This window comes from Loxodonta africana, chromosome 15 (assembly GCF_030014295.1).
Source record: "Loxodonta africana isolate mLoxAfr1 chromosome 15, mLoxAfr1.hap2, whole genome shotgun sequence".
Taxonomy (NCBI): Eukaryota; Metazoa; Chordata; class Mammalia; order Proboscidea; family Elephantidae; genus Loxodonta; species Loxodonta africana.
The window spans coordinates 15,198,418-15,222,551 of NC_087356.1; the positions used below are offsets into that span (position 1 = coordinate 15,198,418).

Here is a 24,134-nt window from a genome sequence, read left to right on the forward strand (position 1 = left end):
GACAATTTAATGGAGAGGAACAGTCTTTCCAACAGGTGGGGCTGGGATAGCTGGATCTCCAAATATAAAAGAATGAAGTTGGATCCCTACCTCACACCACACACACACACACACACAAAATGGATCACAGATTTAAATGTAAGAGTTAAAATCATAAAACAGAAGAAAACGTGGGAGTACATCTTCATGAGCTTGGATAAGGCAACTGTTTCTTAGATACGACACCAAATGCACAATGACAACAAATAAGTTGGACTTTATCAAATTAAAAACTTTTTTGCTTATAAGGACATCACCAAGAAAATGAAAAGACAACCCACGGAATGGGAGAAAACGTTTGCAAATCATGCATCTGACAAGAAACTTACGAGAATATATAAAGAGCTATTAAAAGTCAATAGTAAAAAGACAACTCAGTTAAAAAATGTGAAAAAGATCTGAATAGACATTTCTCCAAAGAAGATACACAAATGGTCAATAAGCACATGAATCAACCTTATTAGTCATCAGAGAAACGCAAATTAAAACTACAATGAGATGCCACTTCACACCCACTCGAATGGCTAGAATCGAAAAAAGACAAATAATGAGTGTTGGTGAATATGTGGAGAAATTGGAATCCTCATATACCGCTAGTGGGAACACAGAATGGTGCAGCTGCTTTGGGAAACAAAACAAAGTGGAATAGTATTCAGCCATTAAAAAGAATAAAGTACTGATACACTTTACAACGCTACCTTGAACTTTGAAAATATTATGCTAGGTGAAAGAAGCCAGTCATAAAAGGCCACTTATGGTATGATGCCCTCTACATGAAATGTCCATAATAGGCAAATCACTAGATACAGAAAGTAAACTGGTGGTTGCCTACGACTGTGAGGGAGGGGACAGGGAGGACTGCTCATCGGTACAAGGTTTCTTTTTTGGGGTGATGAAAGTGTTTTGAAATTAACATGGTGAAGGTTACACAACTCTGCATATATTAAAAACCACTGGACTGTAAACTTTAAATGAGTGAATTGTATGGTATGTGAATTAAATCCTGATAAAGTTGTTTTAAAAATCAAATCTCATTTCTTTTTCCAAATAGTAAGAATGTGTATTTCTTGTAAATCTGGCTAGCAAAATGCCCAAATATTTTTTCCCAAGAGCTACCACTGTCCATGTTTTAAAACTCTGATTTTTCACTTTGTTATTATTCACAAATAATGTTCTGATAAATGGTTTCATAAAAATTACAGAATTTTAGAATTCAGGTTTGTCAGATAAAATTATTCTTTAAATAAGATCTCATAATACAAATTTCAAGATAGAGTGAACAAAATACACTTAGAAGCTTATGATTTTACGTGAGAAAATAAGCGTATTACAAAGAAGTCTAGCTTCTTACACATTACCCAACCTGTTAAAATGTTTTGCTTTATGTGTATGCACAAAACTTTGCAGCCAAAACAGAGCAGTAATTTTGGAATGACTGTGGTTCTGGGTACATGACTGTCATAAAAGGCTACACTTTACATGGTAACCCATATCTAACTGGTAGATGGCAGTGATTTCAAGAGGCTGGCGACCATAACATTTCACCTCAAATTTTCCTTTGATGATAACAACATGGCTACGTTACAGTTGGCAAGGACACATTTTTAGGAAACTGGGCAACACAAGGAGCCCTGGTGGCGCAAACAGTTAAGCAGCTCGGTTGCTGAGTAAGGTTGGTGGTTCGAACCCACCCAGCAGCTCCGTGGGAGAAAGCTCTGGAGATCTGCTCCCATAAAGATTATAACCTAGAAAACCCTATAGGGCAGTTCTACCTGCACCTGGTGTCGCTATGAGTCAGAATGGACTTGACAGCACCTAACAACGACATGCAATGTTACTAGAGAATTGGGTAATAACAGAAACAATATTGGCATACAGTTAGACACCCTTCTTCACACTCGCTGAAGTCACACACATTGGTGTTAACACTATTGTTGATCTGAGATGCAGCTTAGTCAAATTTCTCGAAGCTTCTGCCTTTTATTTCTTAAAGCACTGTCAGTATAGCAATGGGTCACTAACCAGGAGTCACTATCCATGAATCTCGAAAACCATTACAGGTGATCAATGAGAAAACACGATGAAAAAATAACTTCAGGGCAGCACTTTACTAATAGAAGACCTTCACTTTTACTTAGTTTTAAAATAATTATTTTAAGTTCAGTTATTTGATTTTCTAGTCCCAGCTAAAGAAGGAAGGCAAAAAATTGGAACAGGTTATGTCTGACAAAGAGACAGAAAAACTATAAAAAATGAAAACTCAAAAACATTAAATAGCAGTAAGGAACCCCAACGGTCTCTAAATGCATTTCTGCATTAAAATTCCAATGCAGTAACTGACACTGTGACCAAGCTGAGTAATTTCAAAAGGTTAAACAAGACAGAGAACAAGGTTTGAATGTCAGCTCTGCCACCTGCTGGCTGTGTGGTACTGGACAAGTCACATAACTTGGGCCACAGTATCTGCACCACCGGGGTAATTAAGCTTTACTTAAAAGATTTACTAGAGTTAGCACATGCAAGAATGGCTGGTCCTCAAGAAATGAGAGCCATTATTAGTCTGCTTAAGAGAGAGAAAACATATGTAATACATTTTAGAAAGGTTAAGATGAAAACTATTGGTGTTAAAGGGACTGTTTCAGGTACCTGGAAAATTAGTCTGTGTACAATGCCTTATTTGTCAATGAGGCTATGAATAAATGTCTTGGAAAAACTATACTTTTCTATGAAAAAGCAGAATAATACATCTCCTTCGATAAACACTTGAAAGGAATGATTTTCAACAATGACACATATCATCTTCATTGGAATGACCTAAAACAAAAAGTGCGAAGTTGTATTTATTTGAGTTTCAGGTCTACCTTTAGGAAAATCTGAGTTGTTCACCTGTGCAAGGGAGTTTTATCATCAATTTAGCACAGTCATGAGAAATTTAGTTATCTTTTTCTTGAAGTAGATAAATTCGTTCATAGGATCTTCATATCATTATGTCAACAAAGCACAAAATTCAGTTTTATGGACTCTAGGCAATTTTTATAATCGAGTTACCTCTTTTGCATTGTTGTTGCTGTCTTGTGCCATCAAGTTGATTTCTGACTCATGGCGATCCTGCGTGTTACAGAGAACTGCTTCATAAGGTTTTCTTGGCTGTTATCTTTATGGAAGCGGATCATCAGGCCTGTGTCTTCTGTGGAGCTGCTGGGTGGGTTCAAACCGCCAACCTTTCGGTTACTGCTAGCAGAGCACAAACTTGTTTGTGCCACCCAGGGACCTTCCTTGGCACTAGTTCTTTCTAAATATCTTCTCAATCTGCCCAGTTCCCCCAGTTCCATTGCCACCAACCTAAACTAAGCTGACATCATATCTCACTGACATTAGCTTGCTAGCTTCTGTGCATCTAATACTAACCTATTCTACGGCAGCCAGAATCATCACTTAAATACACATAGATTTCACTTCCCTACTTACAAGCAGGGCTTTGAACTGGTTCATTCGTTTGAACCCCTACTGAGAATTTGCATTTTCACCCCAGATATACTGAATCAGAATCTACATTTTAACAAGATCTCTGGGTAATTCTTATGTATGACTTGCAGGGGACTTGTTGGACATGCAAATTCTCAGCAGGGAGCTGGTTAGAAATTCAAATTCTCAGCAGGGGTCTGAATCAGAATGAACTGGTTCAAAGCTCTGCTTACCATCCCTTAACAGAAATCCTTGAGAACAATTACAAGGCCTTCCATCCTGTGCACTGTCCACCATTGCTCAGCCAGTCTCTGCTCTAGCCATTCTGGATTATTCCACTCCCACAGGAGTGCCAATCTTTCATTTGCCTCCCACCTACCCCACCCCCAATCAACACCCATGGAAGCAATAGTCAATAAATCAAAAGACATATTGCATTGTGCAAATCGGCTGCAAGAGATCTCTTTAAGGATCCCTGAAGAACAAAGACGTCACCTTGAGGGCTAAGGTGTGCCTAACCCAAGCCGTGGTGTTTTCAATCGCTTCGTATGCATGCAAAAGCTGGGCAATGCATAAGACCAAAGAATTGACACCTTTGAATTGTGGTGTTGGCAGAGATAAGTGAATATACCATGGACTGCCACTCAACGGCAATGGGTTTGGTTTGGTTTTTCTGGTGAAAAGAACGAACAAATCTGTCTTGGAAGTACAACCAGAATGCTTCTTGGAAGCAGGGATGATGAGACTGCGCCTCATATACTTTGGACATGCTGTCAGGAGGGATCAATCCCTGGAGAACATCATGCTTGATAAAGTAGAGGGTCAGTGAAAAAGAGGAAGACCCTCAGCAAGATGGACTGACACAGTGGTTGCAACAATGGTCTCCAGCGTAACGATTGTGGACATGGCGCAGGACCAGGCAGTGTTTCATTCTGTTGTGCGTAGGGCAGCTATGAGTCGGAACCAGTTCAACAGCACCTAACAACAGCAATCCCATCCCCACACAGTTTTATTCTTTATGACTTAGCACAGCTCAAACATCATCTTCCTCAGAGAACTTCCTTGACCATCCTTTCCCTCACTCCTCCAACAGACACACATGTATACATGCTCCATGCTCCAGGAACACCCAGGGTTTTCATGTGTAACACTCTTCATTCTGCACTTGTAATTTGTTGAATGTCTGTATTTCACTTCAAAGTATACGCTCCCTGAGGAACAGGACCATGTCCATCTTGTTCACAGATGCATTCCCAGGACTTAGCCGTTCTGGACAGATTACACACCCAATTAAACAATAAAGAAATAAAGGAAAAGCCATGCATATTTGAAAAGAAAAAGAAAGTAGCAAAGAAATAGTCATGTTTTTCATAAAAGATCACATTGTGTAACTTCATTCTAATTAAGACACTACTAAGAATCTTAGTACTTGACTATAGGCATTTTATATACTCACAGGGGGAGACTTTATATTCACATCCACTATGTACTACTACCTTAATCTATGAACTTTACAAAAATGCTCTCTCTGGATATTATCTCTTTAAAAAAAATAATTATATATAAAATAGAAGCTGCCAAGGCTATAAAAGATAAATAGCAAAATCCTTCTCTGTTACGGTCACAGGCTAAGAATTCCAAATGCAAAAGCCTGTGTTGTGATTACGTAGCATCATCCTTACAAATGAAGGAAAATGCTTTATACAAACTCACATATTTGAAGAATGTAAATGCAGAAAACAAAATAATTTACATGGCCACATACATTCTGAAAGCCAACAGTCGTATCACACGCAGTGTGGGAGAAGCACCTTAGGGCTTAACTGGGTGGCTGCAGAGGAAACCAAGGAAACCAGAGTATTACCTGAAAATGGAAGTGAAGTTGGAAGAGGAACATTGGTGTTTATGTCAGATTAGAGGTGGTATTTCCCGTTGTCACTCAAGTTACTAGATTATTTTAAAAGCGAATATATTTGGGAAAATGGTTACACCCTTGAGGTGTTACAGTCCGTAAAGACAAAAGCCTCTTTCACAAAAGGCTTTACAGAGGTAGACTGGGCAAGTTATTCAGCTGTACAAGGGCCTCCTAACTTACGCAAACTAAAAAGCATTGCACAACGGGCCCCATATGCGCCATCCATGGAAGAAGACGTTTGTCAGGCAATTTCACAGTTCAAATATAACCTACTCAATAAATTCTAGAAGCTGCTATGAACCATATGAAATTCCTTAAGATTGGATCCTGAGGTAGAGCATCACTGTTATTCTGAGGGAACACAAGCAAACATTGTCAGAGCTAAAGCCGCTCCTTAACGGAAGAAATAAGCCATACTAAAGAACTGTGCTTCTCGGAGCTGTAAAGGGTTCTCCTTACCTCACATCCTAGAAGTCAGAAAATAAGCTATCAGAGTGATTTAAAACTCATCTTCAGAAAACTTCTCTTTTGCAAATTAATGAATCAAATAAATAGCAATTTCATCATTCTTTATTCCACAACACAGAGCTATCTTGTAGGGTCAGAAAACATCTGTTGCAAAGGTGTGCTACTCAGTCTTTAAGGCAGGTCTCTGCTCCTCAATGTAGAGATGTAGTTTGGTTTCATGTTGAAAAATAGGAAATTCTTAAAACATGACAAGGACGTGAGAAAATACGAACCCACACTATGACAAAGTTGGAAGCTGGACCACTGTTGGGAATCACGAGCTGTGGTCTGACATAGATGTCTCTAACATCATGTCACTTTCATTCATTTCGATTTCAAAGGTTTCTTCCAGGGAAGGCCTAGAATCTGGAGTTTTCCTTGAAGTTTCCAGTGGTGCGAGCCCCGTTTCCTCTACAGTCTGTTTTTCTACTTCAAATTCCCTGAAATCCCACGGAGGTGAAATGATGTTTTTTAGTGTCTTCATTGTATGCACATCGAAGTCATAACATTTTAATTTGTCTTTAATATCTGCTCCTAAAAAGAAATACTGCAATTAGAACCTGAAATTCATCCATTTACCGTCCTTTCCAACATTACACAGCACTGCCTCTATCAGTTCAGTCAAACTGTACTTTTAACAGCACAGACGTAGAACAGAAGGAGAAAATAAAAAGTTCTACTCCCCATTAAAAAATAAACCAAAAATCTTTTACCCTCTCTCCCAACCATTTTCTTCCTTTTCCTTTCTTTTCTATCACCATCAAGGGAGAAGCTGAGAAGGCTTTGAGAGGCACATGTAGCTTCAGTACCGGTGTGGCTCAGGCAGTTATCACATTCCAGAAGCCTCCAGGATCCGAATGGAGCTATGGACAACCTTTGTCTTAGCAGTCACAGACAAGGGCTGTCTGCAGTATGCCTCTTGACCAGTCACTAATCTTATGCATACAGAAACCACGATAAAGGAAAACAGTTTCCACGTAACAAAATCTTAAGAATGATGGATAAGAGAGACTTTGACCAGATGTATTAGGTTCAATTGTTTCTGATTCACAGAAAATGGCAATTTTACACAGCTCAAACTAATAGCTTTTAGTAACAGGTGTTTTGGCAAATAATGACAGGCAAGCTTTCCCTTAAAAAACTAGTTTTAGGGAATCAATGATGCACTTGGAAATCTCCTCTGTAAGACTGTTACCTCTACCAGAACAGGGAACTTGCCAGTTTTGCTCATTACTGTATTTCCAGATTAACTCAGATTTACATAACTTTTGCATTTAAGCCTTACAGCCATTCCTTGACCAAATGGGGAAAATGAGGCTCAGACCTGTCCCAAAGTGACAGAGCTACTGAGTGGCAGAGCTGAGATAACCCAGGGTCTTTAGGGCGTCAGAGCTCACGCTGCTTTTTTTGTTTTATTTTTAATTCTTCTTAAGTGAGCTGTAACATACAAACAGTGAATTACACTAGCAATATGTTTATATACCCACACAATCACCGGCAGACCAAAACACAGAACATTTCTGGCACCTAGAAGATTCCCTTGTGCCCATCTTAGTTAATACTGCCACCTTTTCCCCAGCTAGAAGTCATCATTCTGAATTTTCTACCATCATTGACTAGTTTTGCTTATGTTAATTTTCCTATAAATGGAATTAATTCGTATGTATTCTTTTTTTGACAGAATGAGATTCATCTATCCTAGTGCGTGACTCAGTACTTGGTTCTTTTCATTGTGATGCATTACTGTATTGCCTCAATACACCACAATTTATTCCTCTTTTCTCCTATCAGTGGACATTGGTTGTTTCCTGTTCGGTGTTTCTATGAACTGCTACATCGTAGACCAGCATGGTAGACTACGTTAACATTCCCCGATGAATCACATCTCAGCATCCAAACTCTTTTATTAGGCCCCTCCCCCGCTGACTCCAAGCTTAGTTATGTGACTTGCTTTTCTTAAACATATATAACAGCTTTGTTGAGATATAATTCACAGGTTATACAATTTACCCCCATTTAAAAGGGCACAATTCCATGTTATTTTTTAGTATTTTCAGAGTTCTACAGCCATCATCACAATAATTTTTGAACATTTCTGTCATCTCAAAAAGAAATGCTGTACCTATTAGTGGTCATTCCCCAAGCGCCAAATCCCTACACACAACCCTAGGCAACCACTAATCTACTCTTTTGTGTTTACAGATTTGTCTGTTCTGGACATTTCACATACACAGATTCATCCAATATATGGTCTTTTATGACTGGCTTCTTAGCTTTTAAAAAAATTTTTATTGTAGTGAAATATGTAACAAAAATGCTGCCATTTCAGCCATTTTACACACACAAATCAGTGAAATTATGTTCACTCTGTTGCGCAACCACCTTCATTCATTCCCAAATTTTTCATCACCTGACAGAAACTCAGTGCTCCTTCCGTCAGTACCTGCCAATTCCCCTCCCACCTGCCCTGGTATCCACTAAAAAATTCTGGTCTCTATGTATTTGTCTATTCAAAATGTTTCATTTAAGAATTTATTTTTCCTTTTGTCTCTTATTTCATTCAGCATGTTTTCAAAGTTCATCCATGTCATAGCATCTATCAGACTTCATTTCTCTTTATGGCTAGATAATACTCCATTGTACGTATGTACCACATTTTATTCATCCATTTATCTGTTTACGGTCATGCGTTGTTTCCATCTTTTAGCTGTTGTGCATAATGCTGCAATGAACACTGGTGTACGACTACCTGTTTGAGCACCTGCTTCCAAGCCATTTGGGTATATATCTAGGAATGGAATTGCTGAGTCATATGGTAATTCAATTTTTAATTTTTTGAGAATTGTCCAACTTTTTCACAGCAGCTACACCATTTTACATTCCTACCAGCAATGAACAGCTGTTCCAATTTCTCTACATCCTCACCAACATTTGTTATTTTCTATTTTTCTGATAATAGTCATCCTAGTGGGTGTGCTGTGGTATCTCACTGTGGTTTTGATTCGCATTTCCCTAATGACTAATGACATTGAGCATCTTTTCATGTGCTTACTGACCATTTGTGTATCTTCTTTGGTGAAATGCCTATTCAAGTCCTTGGACTGTTTTTTGATTGGGCTGCTTGTCATTTTGTTGCTCAGTTGTAGAATTCTTCGTTGTTGTTGTTAGGTGCCGTCGAGTTGGTTCTGACTCATAGCGACCCTATGCACAACAGAACGAAACACTGCCCAGTCCTGCGCCACCCTTACAATTGTTGTTATGCTTGAGCTCATTGTTGCAGCCACTGTGTCAATCCACCTCGTCGAGGGTCTTCCTCTTTTCCACTGACCCTGTACTCTGCCAAACATGATGTCCTTCTCCAGGGACTGATCCCTCCTGACATGTCCAAATTATGTAAAATGCAGTCTCGCCATCCTTGCCTCTAAGGAACATTCTTCGTATATTCTGGATATTAAACCCTTACCCGATATATAATTCCCATACGTTTTCTCCTATTCTGTAGTTTGTCTCTTCATTTTGTTGATAAAGTTCTTTGATGCACAAATTTTTTAGTTTTTCTGAAGTCCAATTTATCTAATTTTGTCTTTCATTTGTTCATGCTTTTGGCGTCATATCTAAGAACTCATTGTCAAAAACTAAGTCCTGAACCATTAACTACTATGAGTTGTCCTAAGAGTCTTATGGTTTGGGTTCTTACATTTAAGCCGCTGATCCATTTGAATTTTTTTATATGGTGTGAGGTAGGGGTCCAACTTCATTTTTTGCATGTGGAGATGAAGTTGACAAAGCACCATTTATTGAAGAGACTATTCTTTCCCGATTGGATGAACTTTGCACCCTTGTAAAAAACCATTTATTCATACCTGAACTCTCAATTCTATTCCACTGGTCTATATGTACCAGTCCTGGTGGCGCAGTGGTTAAGCACTCGGACTTTGACCCCACCAGCCGCTTTACAGGAGAAAGATGTGGCAGTCTGCTTCTGTAAAGATTTACAGTCTTGGAAACACTATAGGGCAGTTCTACTCTACCCTATAGGGTCCATATAAGTTGGAATTGACTGGACAGCAATGGGTTTGGGGTTTTTGATTTTAGTCTGTGCGTTTACCAGAATACACAGATGGTTTTGATTAGTGAAGCTTTATAGTATGTTTTGAAATCAGAAATGTGAGTCCTCCAACTTTGTTCTTCTTTTTCAAGATTCCTTTGCCTTATCGGGGGCCCTTTCAGTTCCATACATATCTGAGGATTGGCTTTTCCACTTCTGCAAAGAAGGCTGTTAGAATTTTTATAGGAATTGCATTGAATCTACAGACCATTTTGGGTAGTACTGATATTTTAACAATGTTAGTCTTTCAGCTCATGAACACGGAATGTCTTTCGACTGATTTAGTTCTTTAATTTCTTCGGGAACACTGGCAGCATAATGGTTAAGAGCTACAGCTACTAAACAAAAGGTCGGCAGTTCGAATCCACCAGGCATCCCTTGGAAACCCTATGGAATAATTCTATTCTGTCCTACAGGGTCGCTATGAATCAGAATCAACTAAATAGCAATGGGTTTTTTTTTTTGGTTTTTAATTTCTTCCAGCCATATTTCATAGTTTTTAGTGTATGTCTTTCACCCCCCTAATTAAACTTAATCCTAAGAATTTTGATCATTTAAATGCTGTTGTGTATGGAATTGTTTTCTCAATTTCCATTTCAGTTTGCTCATTGCTGTTACATCGAGACACGACTGATTTTTGTGTTGACCTTGTACCATGCCAACTTTGCTGAATTCATTTATTAGCTCTAATAGCTTTCTTGCGGATTCTTTGGGATTTTCTATATATAGGATTATGTCATCTGTAAACAGGGACAGTTTTACCAGTTCCATCCCAATTTGGATCTTTTTATATCATGTTCTTGTCTAATTGCTCTGGCTAGGACTTCCATACAATGCTGAATAGCAATGGTTACACTGGATGTCACTGTCTTGTTCCTAATCTTAATGGAAAAGCTTTCAGTTTTTTTCCCCATTGAGTATGATGCTTACTATGGGTTTTGCACAAATGCCCTTTATCATATTGAGGAATTTCCCTTCTGTTCCTAGTTTGTTGAGTGTTTTTATCATGAAAGGGTATTGGGTTTTATCAAATACCTTTTTTGCATTGATTGAGATTATCATGGTTATGTGACTGATTTTGATGAACAGACGGTGGTGGAAGTGATATTGTACAACTTCCAAGTCAGGTCTCAAGAGGTCGTGAAGCCTCAGCTCTGGTCCTTTAGAACCATGAGACTACCATGCTATGAAGAAGTCTAGGAAAAGAGCCACGTGGAGAGAGGCCCAGCCATTCTAGCTGTTCCAGCTATCCCAGCTGAGATCCCAGCCATGAGTGAACCATCTTAGACCATATAGCCCCAGCCAAGCCACCTGCTGACTACAGTGGCATGAGCAAACCCATGGCGAGACCAGCAAAAGAAGCATCCAATCAACTGAGAGAACTGTGAGAAATAATACATCTTTGTTGGTTTAAGCCACTAAGTTTTGGGTGGTTAAGTAGCAACAGATAACTGATGCAGGAGGCCTGATTTTAACTTTAGTGAATATGCTGAATGGTTTTCCAAACAGGTTTTACCCATTTATAACCCCACTGATAACCAACAATACGTGTGAGTTCCACTAAGGTGTCATCGGTACTTTTAATCTTCATCCATTCTGGTGGGTGCGCAGTGGTATCTCATTATAGTCTTAATTTTTCCGGTAAGTGATGATGATCTTCATTTTGAGTAATAATTTTTAGAGATCCTCTTTTATGAAGCACCTGTTCAAATACTTTGCCCAGTTTATGATTGTGCTGTTCAACTTTTTCTTACTAACTTGTAGGGGGTTTTTGTATTCTAGATACAAGTTCTTTTTGTGTTGAGTAACTTCTCCCAGGCTATGGCATTCCATTTCACTTTTTTGTTTTCTGATGAACAATAGCTGTTAATTTTATTGAAGTCCAATTTATCATTTTTTTTCCTTTTTTGGTTTTACGTTCTGTTAAAGAAATCTTTGTCTACCTAAGGTCCCGTTCTCACTTTTTAACCTCTATGCACACTCCTTACATCATAGCTAAACAAGTGCCAAATTACAGTAATACCCTCTAAACTTATCTCACTACTTGTTTATCATTAAAAAAAAAAAATTACACGTCAGTTATGTAAATGTAACGCAACTTATTAATATTCCCCTGAAATGCAGAGATTAACATTATGCTATACTCTGCATTATAATATATTAAGGCCGAGTCCCTTCGTTCAAGTTCATTAGAAAAATGTCTCTAAGACTTGTTTTTCCATTGTGTAATTGGACTGATTCTCCTGCAACACAGCACTTCACATATGTTTTGTAACGGTATTTTACACACAGGAAGAGTTCAACTTCAAAACAGAATGGACAGCTGATGTGTCACTACTTCCCCCAGCATTCTTCTAGCGAAATATATGGAATTTCTTGATATTAATGTAGTTAGAAAGGTTAGAGAGAGAAACTCAGAGCCTTAGAGAAGAACTTGAGAAATCTAAACAGAGATGGACTACAAAGAGAAAGAACCTAAAAAATGGATGAGAACGCCAATAAGGATAATTACAATCTTACCAATATAAGCTTCAGAGTCGCCAATGTACATTTCAATGCAATGACCAAGCATTGTAACGGAAAATGTGTCATCTCGCCTGAGACCAAGTGCCTGCCAGAAAATATTCAGCACGGTTATTAGCAGAAAATGTGTTTCCTTCTCTTTTGTTTAAAAATATTCCTATATAATTCACTTCAAAATACTCCAAGGAACCGAAGGTGGAAGCAGAGAGGGACTGTTAGTGGGGCTACAGCTAAAACAAGACTGACCGTGAGTATAATAACTTGAAGTTAGTGACAGGTACATGGGGGTGCATTTCACTATTTTTCCATGTTTGAAATTCCCCTTCCAAAAAGACTAAAAAACTATCACCCCACAAGAGCCCTCTAAGTCTTCTATATGAATTAAATCACAGAAGGTAAATTATACATTATTCATACATACATATTTAAAAGATTACACAAGATTAGAAAATTTGCTCAGCCCAAAGTTCTGACTAGCTTAGTATTCTGTTCATCATAGAGGCGCTTTGAAACTCCATCTAGGGTTATGGCCTGAAAATCTTTAATCAACCCCTGAAAATCAGTTATGAACCTATTACTCATGTATTTATCTTTGAAAATTTGCATTTCCTCATATTTTATCTCTTCTTCCAATATCATTATTTCACTGATTCTAAGATTTACATTTTTTTTCAAATTTTAACAGTTCTGAAACCAGGATGTCTTACAATTGATGGTTTCTTACTATTGCTGTGGCCAGATGGCCAGGCAGCAGCCATGACATGGATGTCACTGCCCGTGCAGTGTGAATTTGGTTGTTGTGCCTGGTGGCATGACCAGACTATTGACATTTTGGTTAACAAACCATGACGCAACACTTAGAGAAGATACATGAATCCTAGTTGTTGTCTAAAAACCTTTTGTTCACACTTTCTAGTAAGATCAAGAGAGTGGCAACACCAAAATATGCAGAACAGTCGTCTATTGTTTGGAGAAAAATTCAAGAGTAGAACGTGTGTGATGGCGCTAGGATAATATTCTGGGAAAACAGGGTATTGATCACCTGGTACAAACGTGAGTCAGAATAATCAGGTGCTCACTGTGAGGAACTGAGTAACCAACTTATCTCACTTGCATTTTTCTTCTTACATCTGTACTAGAGTGACAGCTGATAAAAACCTACGTCTCAATATGCCCAAGGAGCACTTTGTCTAAGTGCAAAAAATTTAAGTGATAGGAAAGTATTATGTTAAAGTTTGTCAGCATTTTTTCTGTTTTTGTGGTCATTTCACTTATGAATGGTGTCTTAGATTTGATGAAATGTGGGTATGTGAATTAAGGAGCGATTCTTTGTGATAAATGCAGGTTATCTTGTACGTCAACTAAATTGATCTAAGGAAATTAATTATAAGAGTCATGAATAAAAGACTGGGAACTGCGACAGGGCTTTCGCTGTGGAATAGACACTCCTGTACTCCCCAGCCTAAACATAACACCCGACTCAAATTAACATTATATGACTCATTGCACATTTATGACAAGTCTATGTTTGCTTCTAAGTTAATGAATATTATAAAACACACACATGCTTTTCTCTGCAAAGAGAAGGATAAAATACAAGGTAGCATAAGGAATTTTAAAACGGTAAAGAAAATATTGCCTAGAAAAGATCTTTTCAGAAAGTAGTAGTAAGCGTTAACCAGATCTAAAGTTAGATACAAACAAAAGACATACTGTGTGGAAATAGTCAATAGCATTTTCAAAATTGCCCATCAGGCTGTGTATATATCCTATAGCAGAGTAGGTGGACGCGTTCTGAGGAATCAGCACCAGAGCCTGGCGGTGGTAATCCAACGCTTCATCATACTTTCTGTGAGAGAAGGTGAGAGAGGGAGCGAGGAAAAGGAGGGAGGGAGAGAGAAGGGAGAGAAAAAAAGAAATAATCAATGATTACCATAAAATTACTAAACTGCTAAGATGACTACTCATTTATGTAAAAATGTAAGAAATATTTTCCTATGTCAGAATAATAGTTTAGACTGTCACTTTCCTCTATATTCCACTTTCATGTATCTCAATAGCTCCTTGACATGTATTTTCCTGGCATGCTCACTCAGTCGGTTGAGGGGACTCCACCTGGATCTTGTCGTATTACTTTTGATACTTAGCTGGAGACTGGAACCAGAACTGGAAGCCCTGGCGGCGTTGTGGTTAAACCGTCAGCAGTTCATATCCACAGGGTGCTCCCTGCAAACTCTATGGGGCAGTTCTACTCTGTCCTACAGGGTCGCTCTAAGTCGGAACTGACTCGACGGCAACAGGTTTTTTTGTTTTGGAGCTAGAACCCCAATCCTTGACTCCTGGGCCTGTGTCCTTTTATGACACACTTTTATGGAAAGGTAAATGTCTGACATCAGGTGTGGTTAAAAACAACCAAGAGTTCTGCTTTAAAGTCCAAAAGAGTTACTCAGAACAATGTTTTCCAAAGTTCTTTGGGATACTTTCCTTGGAAAATCTTTTGTGAAAAAAAAATTGTTTTTAATTAAGTTTGGGAAATGCACAAGAGTCCAGAAAATCCTGCAATTAAAAAAACTTGCTAATTTTGTGTAACTCAGAGCTTCCCAAACTTATTTAACTGACAAATTCACTTTTTAATTGCCACCTGAGTCAGAATATGGACGTTGTTTTAATTAGATCCTACTGTCTAAATTCTCCTCAATTGATTTTGAACACTAGTTTTTTTCATTTAGAAGTAATGATAATTTCTAAATTAATATGCTTCAAAAATAAAATTAAACCAACAGAGATAGATAAGAAAAACAATACTTGTTTTTATGTTTATTATATCTGAGCAGCCAAGAACAAGAAAGCTGAAGAGGTTCATGAAATAAAAATACAGAAACGGCTACACAAAATCAAGTAAACCGTTAGTCACGAAGTCTATTTCTGAAAATGCTCTACTTGACTTACTTCAGTTTTCTGCAGACGTGCCCCAAGTTGTTCAACAAAGGTTCCCATTTGTCAACTGTTACCTAAAACATAAAGCAGCATCAAACCCATGAGTTCCAGACCTCACTTTTCAACTTCACTTGTCTGCACTGAATTCTCTCACATAAATTTATGCAAGCTGGGTGTCTCTCCTCTGTGTTTGTACAGCTGGGTGCCTCGACCTCAGCACTCAGCAAGAATACGTGCTGGTTTCCTCATCTTTCCATCCTTCTGGATGGGACCACAGAATTGCATAATTTCTGTATTTCCAGCGCTTAGCACAAATAGCCTGTCCATGCTCAAGGCCAAATTTTGTACCTCAGCCCAGACCCCTTTTTCTCTAAAACACTAGATCTCTATAACCATCTGCCTACTAGGTATTTCTACTTAGAACTCTCACCAGCACTTTCAATTCAATGTGTCACCCACCAAGCTATTCTGTCTCTCCTGCCACCCCAGATCCCCAGTCTCATTCTCCTTCTAGGTGCCCTACCAGGCTGATGTTATCCATGACCCCTCCCTCTCTCTCACATCTCTTATTCCAAATTCACCGAGAGCCTCATTTATTCTACCTCCTTAGTACAACTCCAGCCTGTTTAATCCTTACCTTCCCAAGTCCAAAAAGTCTCTTTGGGGCCATGACCTTCCCCACTCACAAAAAATCTCTCTGGGGCCACAATCATAGAAGTCTCACCATGCTGCCCCTGCTTAAACTCCTGTTTTCCCACCATTCTCAGGTAAAGTGCAAACTCTCTACCATTGTTTTCAAGGCCCTTAACGACCCTTGCGTAAATGTCCCGCCCCATTCCTTAACATTCTCCGTGAAGTCAAAATCCAAGCCACACTGAATTAGCTCCAATTTCCGAAATACACCACACTCTGCACATGCCATTCTTGACACCTAAAACATTCTTTGCCCTCATTTCATCTGGTTAATGCTTCATCAGACCTCAGGACGGTGTGGGGAAGGTATTTTATCCGGAAGGCCTCCTTGGATCCTCAAGACTGGGTTAACTGTCGCTAGATGTGGGTACCTTTATTTCCCAAATCGCAGATTTTTTTTGTTTTTTTTATTATTACTGCCAATTTCCTTGTCTGCATTCCCCAGTAGATCTGATGGCAGGAAATATCAACCTAGTTTCCTGTTGCATCTCAATGTCTAGTTCAGAGCCTACAAGACAGTAGGCAACTAAACAAATAAATAAATGTGAGCCTCACCTCTTCAGCTGTATTGAGAATGGCTCAAGGAGGCACAGCCCATGTGAATGAAAAACAGGTCCTTTAATTACACTTAGATGTTATTACCTTCTTTTGGCTATTTTGACATTTGCTGCAGCTTATAACTAAAGTCAAACAGTATTCTTTCCCCTCTTTGTATCATTTTTTAATGGGTATTTTGACATTTTATGGAGCCCTGGTGACACAGTGGTTAAGAGCTTGGCTGCTAACCGAAGTTCGAATCCACCAGCCGCTCCTTGGAAACCCTATGGGGCAATTCTATTCTATTCCATAGGGTCACCATGAGTCGGAATCAACTTGACAGCAAAGGGTTTGATTTTGGTTTGATTCTGACACTTCAATAGTATTGCACTTCCACATTTAAATTAAATTTTGGTAAGATTCTAAAGTGCCCTCTGAATCATCAAAGAAATATTGCTTCCCTTTTAGGTGTGGCTTGGGGGTCCTGCTTCTCAAACTACTGTGCATGAGCAACACCTGGGCTAAAATTCAGCTTCTCATTCAATAGGTCTAGGGTAATTCCTGAGATTTGGTACTTTTAACGTGCTCTCAGGTGATACTGACGCTGCTGAGCCAAGAAACACACTCTGAGTAGCAAGGCCATAAGGCGTTCAATTCCTTGAAAATTGGCAAGGCGATAGATGGCAGCCCTGTATTAACAAGACCACATTTTCTATACGGAACCACCCGAGACTCAGCTGAGGCAGAACATGCTATACGTACAAGCATGTGCAAACAAATGGAAATACAACATTTTTCGAAGTCATAGAACAGTTAATTGGAGACAAAAATTTAAGAAGTTACGTCTACGAGGACAGGCAAATTGCCATCTGGCAGGCAGACTAACAGAGCCAACGGTCAAAGGACAGACAACTGTGGACAACTGTGCACAAACAAAAGTAAGAAAGTGGGTGGTACAATCAGAATAGAATAAAACAAGACAGGTATGCGAAAAAGAATCAGGAATCAGGAGAGTACTCATATGAAAATCCCAACCTGTGGAAGTTTACAGTATCTAAAGTCATTATTTTAAAATAATATCTATGTACATACGTCCTTCCTTGCTGGGAAGTTAATTCACGAACACAAATCCATGGTTACACCTTTTGCACAACAGAGCCTAGTTAAATATTTTCAAACATTGAAAGGTAAAGTACAGTAAACCAACAAAAAACCAAACTCATTGCTGTCGAGTAAATTCTGACTCACAGTGACCGTGCCGGACAGAGTAGAACTGCCCCACAGGGTTTCCAAGGAGCGGGTGGTAGACCCCAACTGCCAAACATTTGTGTATAACCACTGTGCCACCGGGGCCCCACGGTACAGGTAGGGAACTGCAAATGGAACACATGAATTTTAATGACAGCTCACCCTATTCCCCAAGAAGTAGAATCTGCTGTTATATTGCATTTAACCTCAAAGATGAGCCTATTTTAAGTTCTAGATAAGGCACATTGTTAAATGCTACAGTGCTCATCAATTTCAACTAACCATCAAATATTCTCAATGTGCAATAACCACCTAATATATTCCAGTGACTACCACTACACTAGAGTCCTCTTAAGAAGCAAACACCCAACACCTGCCCTCTCAATTAGATAAACTCCCTCTGTACCACGTCGTCAAACATGAACTGACAATTCAAACACCAGCATGCCATGTGTTAGGAAAAATCCCAGGTGATTATCGTAGGCAAGAGGGATTATTTGGCAATGTTATTTTCCACATTGAACAGTAAACACATGTCAGCCTGTGTACATAAATATATTTCTAAATATGCATAGAATACCTCATTCCCAATTGCTTTAATTTTTTCCAAAGCGTCAAGAAACCATTTTTCTGCTGTTTTCCAGCTAAAACAGAGGGAGAGAAAGGTTGCAGGTTATTCAAAATTAGCAAATATGAACACTTAAGAAAAACTTGAAAATCTTTCTAGTAGTACTAAAGTGAAATGGGGTAAACTATTGGTACAAGCTGATTAAAATTCAAATTTAAGTCAGATAAATGATTACTTCTATGGTATGCACACCACACAAGCTCATGATCTTAGGAGATACTAAATTATTATTACACACAAAATCAAAAAAGCTCTAAACTTCCTTTTTTTTCAGTACACAGATATGTCAATCTTTAGAAAACACACAGCCCACAAACAATACTGGAGGAGTACCAGTTTACTATTTTTTAATTTATGTGTAATTTAATACAAAGGATTATAAATATTTTTCTCTTGAGTATGACACTGAGCTACTGATTCTATGAAACATCCAAGGCTACAGTACAGCCTTGACTGAAAAGGACACTCAGAGATTGGTTCATTCTAATTAGTTTCATTTTTTGATTGAAGTGGTAACGAATCACAATGTACAGATAGTCGACACACGACAGGGTGCCATTCCTACAACTAATATGTCGCCAGTCAGTTCTGGCATAAGTCACGTCTCATTTTTTCTTTAGTTTTCATTATTATTGCCTTTTATTATCAGCATCTTTATAAATCTGATCTTTGTCTGTCTTTGGGGGTTGGAAACATTGCATTTGAGAATGATAACATCAGCAAATTACAAGTTACAACATTGTATGTAGTACATATTACTAATGATAAGGTATACAAAAGAAAAAAAAAAAGAACGCCGTAAGTCAGGGACTACCTATATAGTGAAACCTGTGAGAGCCGGAACTCAACAGAACTGCCCGGTTTTTCTTGGTCTCACAAGTTTTCCTTCCACCTTTGATAGGGCGCAGTCTTACCATTTTTCTATCAATCGTTTTAGTGGAAAATATTTGAGTTTTCCTTCTCTGACAAGTTTCTGCCTTACACAGGTTCTGGCTTTTGCAGGTTTTCCTGTATTTTTGTTTCAAAAATGTGGTTTCAAATATACTAATCCAACTTCCAAACTCCATAGAGATGACTAAGGGTTCTCAGTGCCTCAAGGCCATGCTGTTGAATGTCAATGATCTGCTGATAGACCAACTGTCTAACAGTATAACTAAGAGAGTGTGGTGGCCTAGATGACGGAAGGACTCAAACCTGAGTTCAACATTTTTAAGGAAATCCAAGATCTTTAAAAAATCTTCTATGTCCTAAAACAGTACAGAAAAAAATCTATTCAAAAGTCAGTCTTATCAGCTGAACTCCAGTAATTGAGGTTTTACTCTATTTACCAAAAACAGCACAATGGTCTTTTGGTACTTACTCTCCATTCTGAAACGCAACGACGCCAACCTCGTGCATAACAAATGGATCTTCAGGTGCAATGCTTAGCGCTTGGCTAAAGAATCTTTCAGCCAATTTTGAGTTATTGGTCAAGCCATACTCCAATCCAATATACAGCATTGGCAAATGACACCTAAAAATAATGCAAAATTTCACATATTCAACACCAAAAACGTCGTAATTCAGCAGAGAGTAATTTGTCAATTTCAAATCCTTTCCGCAGAATAATTTGAACATACTATTGCAACAAAAACACGGCACCTACTTTTTATAACATTTTTCATTTACTGACATTTAATAAGTGTTTAATGGGATTTTAGTGTAATCTTTGTTACTTTGGGAATCTATCACTAACTTATTTATCTTATTTTTCATTATTCTCTAGTGAGAAAAAAAAAGGCACTAAAGCAGGACAGACTTACTTTCGGCCTGGCATTCCTCTGCCTGTCTTTCTCCCCAACGGTAATGTCATACCACTAGTCTAGACTGTCTACCCCCTTCCTCCTTTATTTACTCAGCACCATCTTCTTTTTCAAGTTTGTGTTCAAGCTCCTCTTTCCTTTGTCATGGATTAAATTATGTCTCCCCCAAAATGTGTGTATTAACATGGTTAGGCCATGATTCCCAGTTTCATGCGGTTGTCCTTCATTTTGTGATTGCAATTTTATGTTAAAGGGGATTAGGGAGGGATTGCAACACCACCCTTACCCAGGTCACATCCCTGATCCAACGCAGTTTCTCTAGGGTGTGGCCTGCACCACCTTTTATCTCTCAATAGATAAAGGGAAGTGAGCAGAGAGTGGGGACCTCATACCATCAAGAAAGCAGTGTTGGGAGCAGAGCTTGTCCTTTGGACCCGGGGGTCCCTGAGTGGAGAAGCTCCTAGTCTAGGGGAAGATTGATGAGAAGGCCGACAGAGAGAGAAAGCCTTGCCCTGGAGCTGACACCCTGAATTTGGACTTTTAGCCTACTTTACTGTGAAGAAATGAACTTCTCGTCGTTAAAGCCATCCACTTGTGGTACTTCTGTTACAGCAGCACTAGGTGACTAAGACACCCTTTGTGAGACTACATCTGACTTTTCTAACTCACATGTTCTCCCTTCTGTAAACTCCCATGACAATCAGTTGTTATCCATTCCGCACTGAAGAATTCTCGAATCATGTCATGTACACGAATTCCATCTTCCCAGCCTCTGGAACAGTTCGAGGCTCGGAGTGAGTACTGACCACTTTTTAACTGACTTTCCATCTGCTCACACTGCTGGATCAGTGATCGCACTAAAGCAAATGTCATAAAATCATCTTTCTCTGAAAATGGATCTAAGAACTTCAGTAAATCTTTCCTGACTGACCGGTATGCACGCTGGTTCTGACCCAGGGTCATAGCGCGAATTAAGATTCCACCACCTAAAAAAGGCCACCAGGAGCAGGCAGGGGAAGGGAGAGTGGAAATCACGCTCTAGGAAACAGGGAATTCTTGCCTAGCGTGATGGGAAAACTGATATCGACTAATGGAGGAGCTCCGGTGGCGCAGTGGTTAAGAGCTCAGCTGCTAACCAAAAGGTGAGCAGTTCAAATCCACTAGCTGCTTCTTGGAAACCCTGCAGGGCAGTTCTACTCTGTCCTACAGGGTCGCTATGAGTTGAAATTGACTTGATGGCAATGAGTTTTTCAGGGTAATAGTTATACGTGACTAATGTAGCTGTTGTCACTAAGCTGTACACCAGAAAAAAGGGATAAGATGGCAAATAAAGTGTTTTATATAATTTTACAACTATAAAAGCAGCCAAAAAAAAAAAAAAAAAAAAAGAAGCTGCACTTGTTGATACTACTTAATTACAGCTTAACACTGCATGGGATTAATTTTCTTGGTTCAAAGGCTTCAGGGGTCTATCAAGTCAACTGACCTAAAGTTGTTTTCAGAGTTTCTTTTCCATCACGAAATAGTGCCTGGGGGCTTAAAAGCTCAAGGGCGGCCACCGAAGCTACAACAATTGGTCTCTATTTGCCTGGAACAGCAGAAGTGGACCCAGGAATTGGAGAGGGAGATGGACTACAGGTTTAATTGCCTCCATGAACTAGGACCTCCTCTGCCACGAGCCCAGAAGAATGAATGGTGCCTGGCTACCCTTACTGCACATTTTGACTGAGGACTCAATAGATAGATCCTAATCAAAAGGAGGAAAATATGGGAACAGAACTTCAAACTCACATGGAAACCAGATTTACTGGATCCACTGAGACTAGGGAGGGGGGACCCTTGAATCTATTGCCTAGAACTAACTTTTAAGCCCTGAACCAAAACTATCCCACAGAGCCATGGTTAAACTAAACAATAGTGTAGCTCAATTAATAAAGAATGTTTGCCTTGAACAGTATGTCCTTATAGAGAATTTTCCACACGAGTTCAAACTGCTAACAGTAAATCTAAAGCACAGATGAGAACTTCCAGGGGCAGAAGAGTCTAACTCAATGGTGATGGAACACTACGGGTGGAGACAGTGAGAACGGCGACACATTGTGAAGTATGTACCCGATGTCATTGAATTGCACATGTAGAAATTGTGAACACGTGTATGTTTGGCTGTGTATATTGCCGCCAAAAAAAAAAAAAGATTCTACCATCTACAGAAGAGTGACAAAGAACCCTTAAAAAATATTTACGCAAAGGAATCACTTCTAGAATGGCAGAGGAAGGGCCTCCAAAAATTCTCCTCCATAAAGGCAATGAGAACACTGGCAAATATTGTCAAAATTAACTTTTTCACAACTCTGGCGTTAAACAAAGGCTTGCAACAATCCAAGGAGCATTTAATAAAGAAACAAAAATGACTGAATCTCTGTAAGAATGGCAAACTTCTGGTGTTTTCACTTGCCTGATTTCTAACCCTGTTTTCCCAGCTCTGTGGTGGCTTTGAAAACCAGCAACCTTACAACCAAAATAGCCGTGTAAACCCTCAGCCTAGCAGCCACTAGAGGGGAAGAATGGGTTTGGCGTTTGGATCAACCCAAAAAGCCTAGTCCCTGGAGAACTGCCACTATGTTATCAGTATGGTAGCTCCTGGAAAAGCCCCATTCCCAGGACTTGTCTTTATTTCACCCGACTCACTGAGAAAAGCTCTATGCCCAGGACGCCTGGTGAAAACAATAACTGGAAATTGTTTAACATCTGCAACTGCCTGATGGGTACATAGCATGTTTTTACACAAATTATGCATGCTTCCCTCTCGAGGTATTTCTAAGCGTGCTATGCTAATTTTTTTTTTACAGCAACACAAAAAATAATTGGCATAGTAGTGCTTATGAAAGTATCTCATGGGGGAGGGTGCAACTGGAAAATAAACATATAAGGTGTGTATTATTTGCATAAAAATATGGTACGTGTATACATTTAGATACATATAAACCACACACAAGAAGACAGCCAAACACCATAACAAGAAAATCTGGAATAAAGTGTCCACAGCAGATTTTGCGAAGTTTCACATGGGGACCTAGAAGGACACGCACATCAGCAGGGCTCTGCACATGCCCAGGAAAGACATGAGAGGGATCTAATGCCTCACCTCTGGCTGACCTTCAGGCTCTTCAAAAGCACGAAGTAAAGGCTAAAGCAGATTTGTAAAATGCTGGCTTGAATGCTGAAGGCATGCCCCAAAATGCACATAAGGCTCCTTGGAAAAGGGTGGGAGAGTTTCCTATTGAAGGCATTTAAGGAAACCACCCACTACTTGTCTGTGGTGCCTTGTATGTTGCTGTGATGCTGGAAGCTGTGTCACCGGTATTTCACATACCAGCAGGGTCACATGTGGTGGACAGGTTTCAGCGGAACTTCCAGACTAAGACAGACTAGGAAGAGGGACCTGGTGATCTACTTCTCAAAAAACTGGCTACTGAAAACTTTATGAATAGCGGGACATTGTCTGATATAGTGCTGGAAGATGAGCCCTTCAGGTTGCAAGGCACTCAAAATATGACTAGGAAAGAGCTGCCTCCTCAAAGTAGAGTCAACCTTAATGATGTGGATGGAATCAAGCCTTTGGGACCTTCATTTACTGATATGGCACATTTCAAAATGAGAACAGCTCTAAACATCCATTAGTGATCAGGACATGGGATGTATGAAGTATGAATCTAGGAAAATTGGAAACTG

The 24,134-nt window shown here is 39.2% G+C and overlaps 1 protein-coding gene across 1 annotated transcript in view; it reads right to left on the minus strand.

The window, feature by feature from the left end:
* Positions 1-5,971: 5,971 nt before the first annotated feature.
* Positions 5,972-24,134, minus strand: part of CDC16 (cell division cycle 16) — a 34,660-nt gene continuing 16,497 nt past the window's right edge. Inside the window, exons 13-18 of the mRNA XM_003413625.4 lie at positions 19,961-20,113; positions 18,553-18,616; positions 15,507-15,568; positions 14,271-14,406; positions 12,555-12,645; positions 5,972-6,460 (exon numbers count right to left, since the gene is read on the minus strand). Coding sequence (XP_003413673.1) covers positions 6,201-6,460; positions 12,555-12,645; positions 14,271-14,406; positions 15,507-15,568; positions 18,553-18,616; positions 19,961-20,113 — 766 coding nt within the window. The 3' untranslated portion in view covers positions 5,972-6,200. The remainder of the gene's footprint in view (positions 6,461-12,554; positions 12,646-14,270; positions 14,407-15,506; positions 15,569-18,552; positions 18,617-19,960; positions 20,114-24,134) is intronic.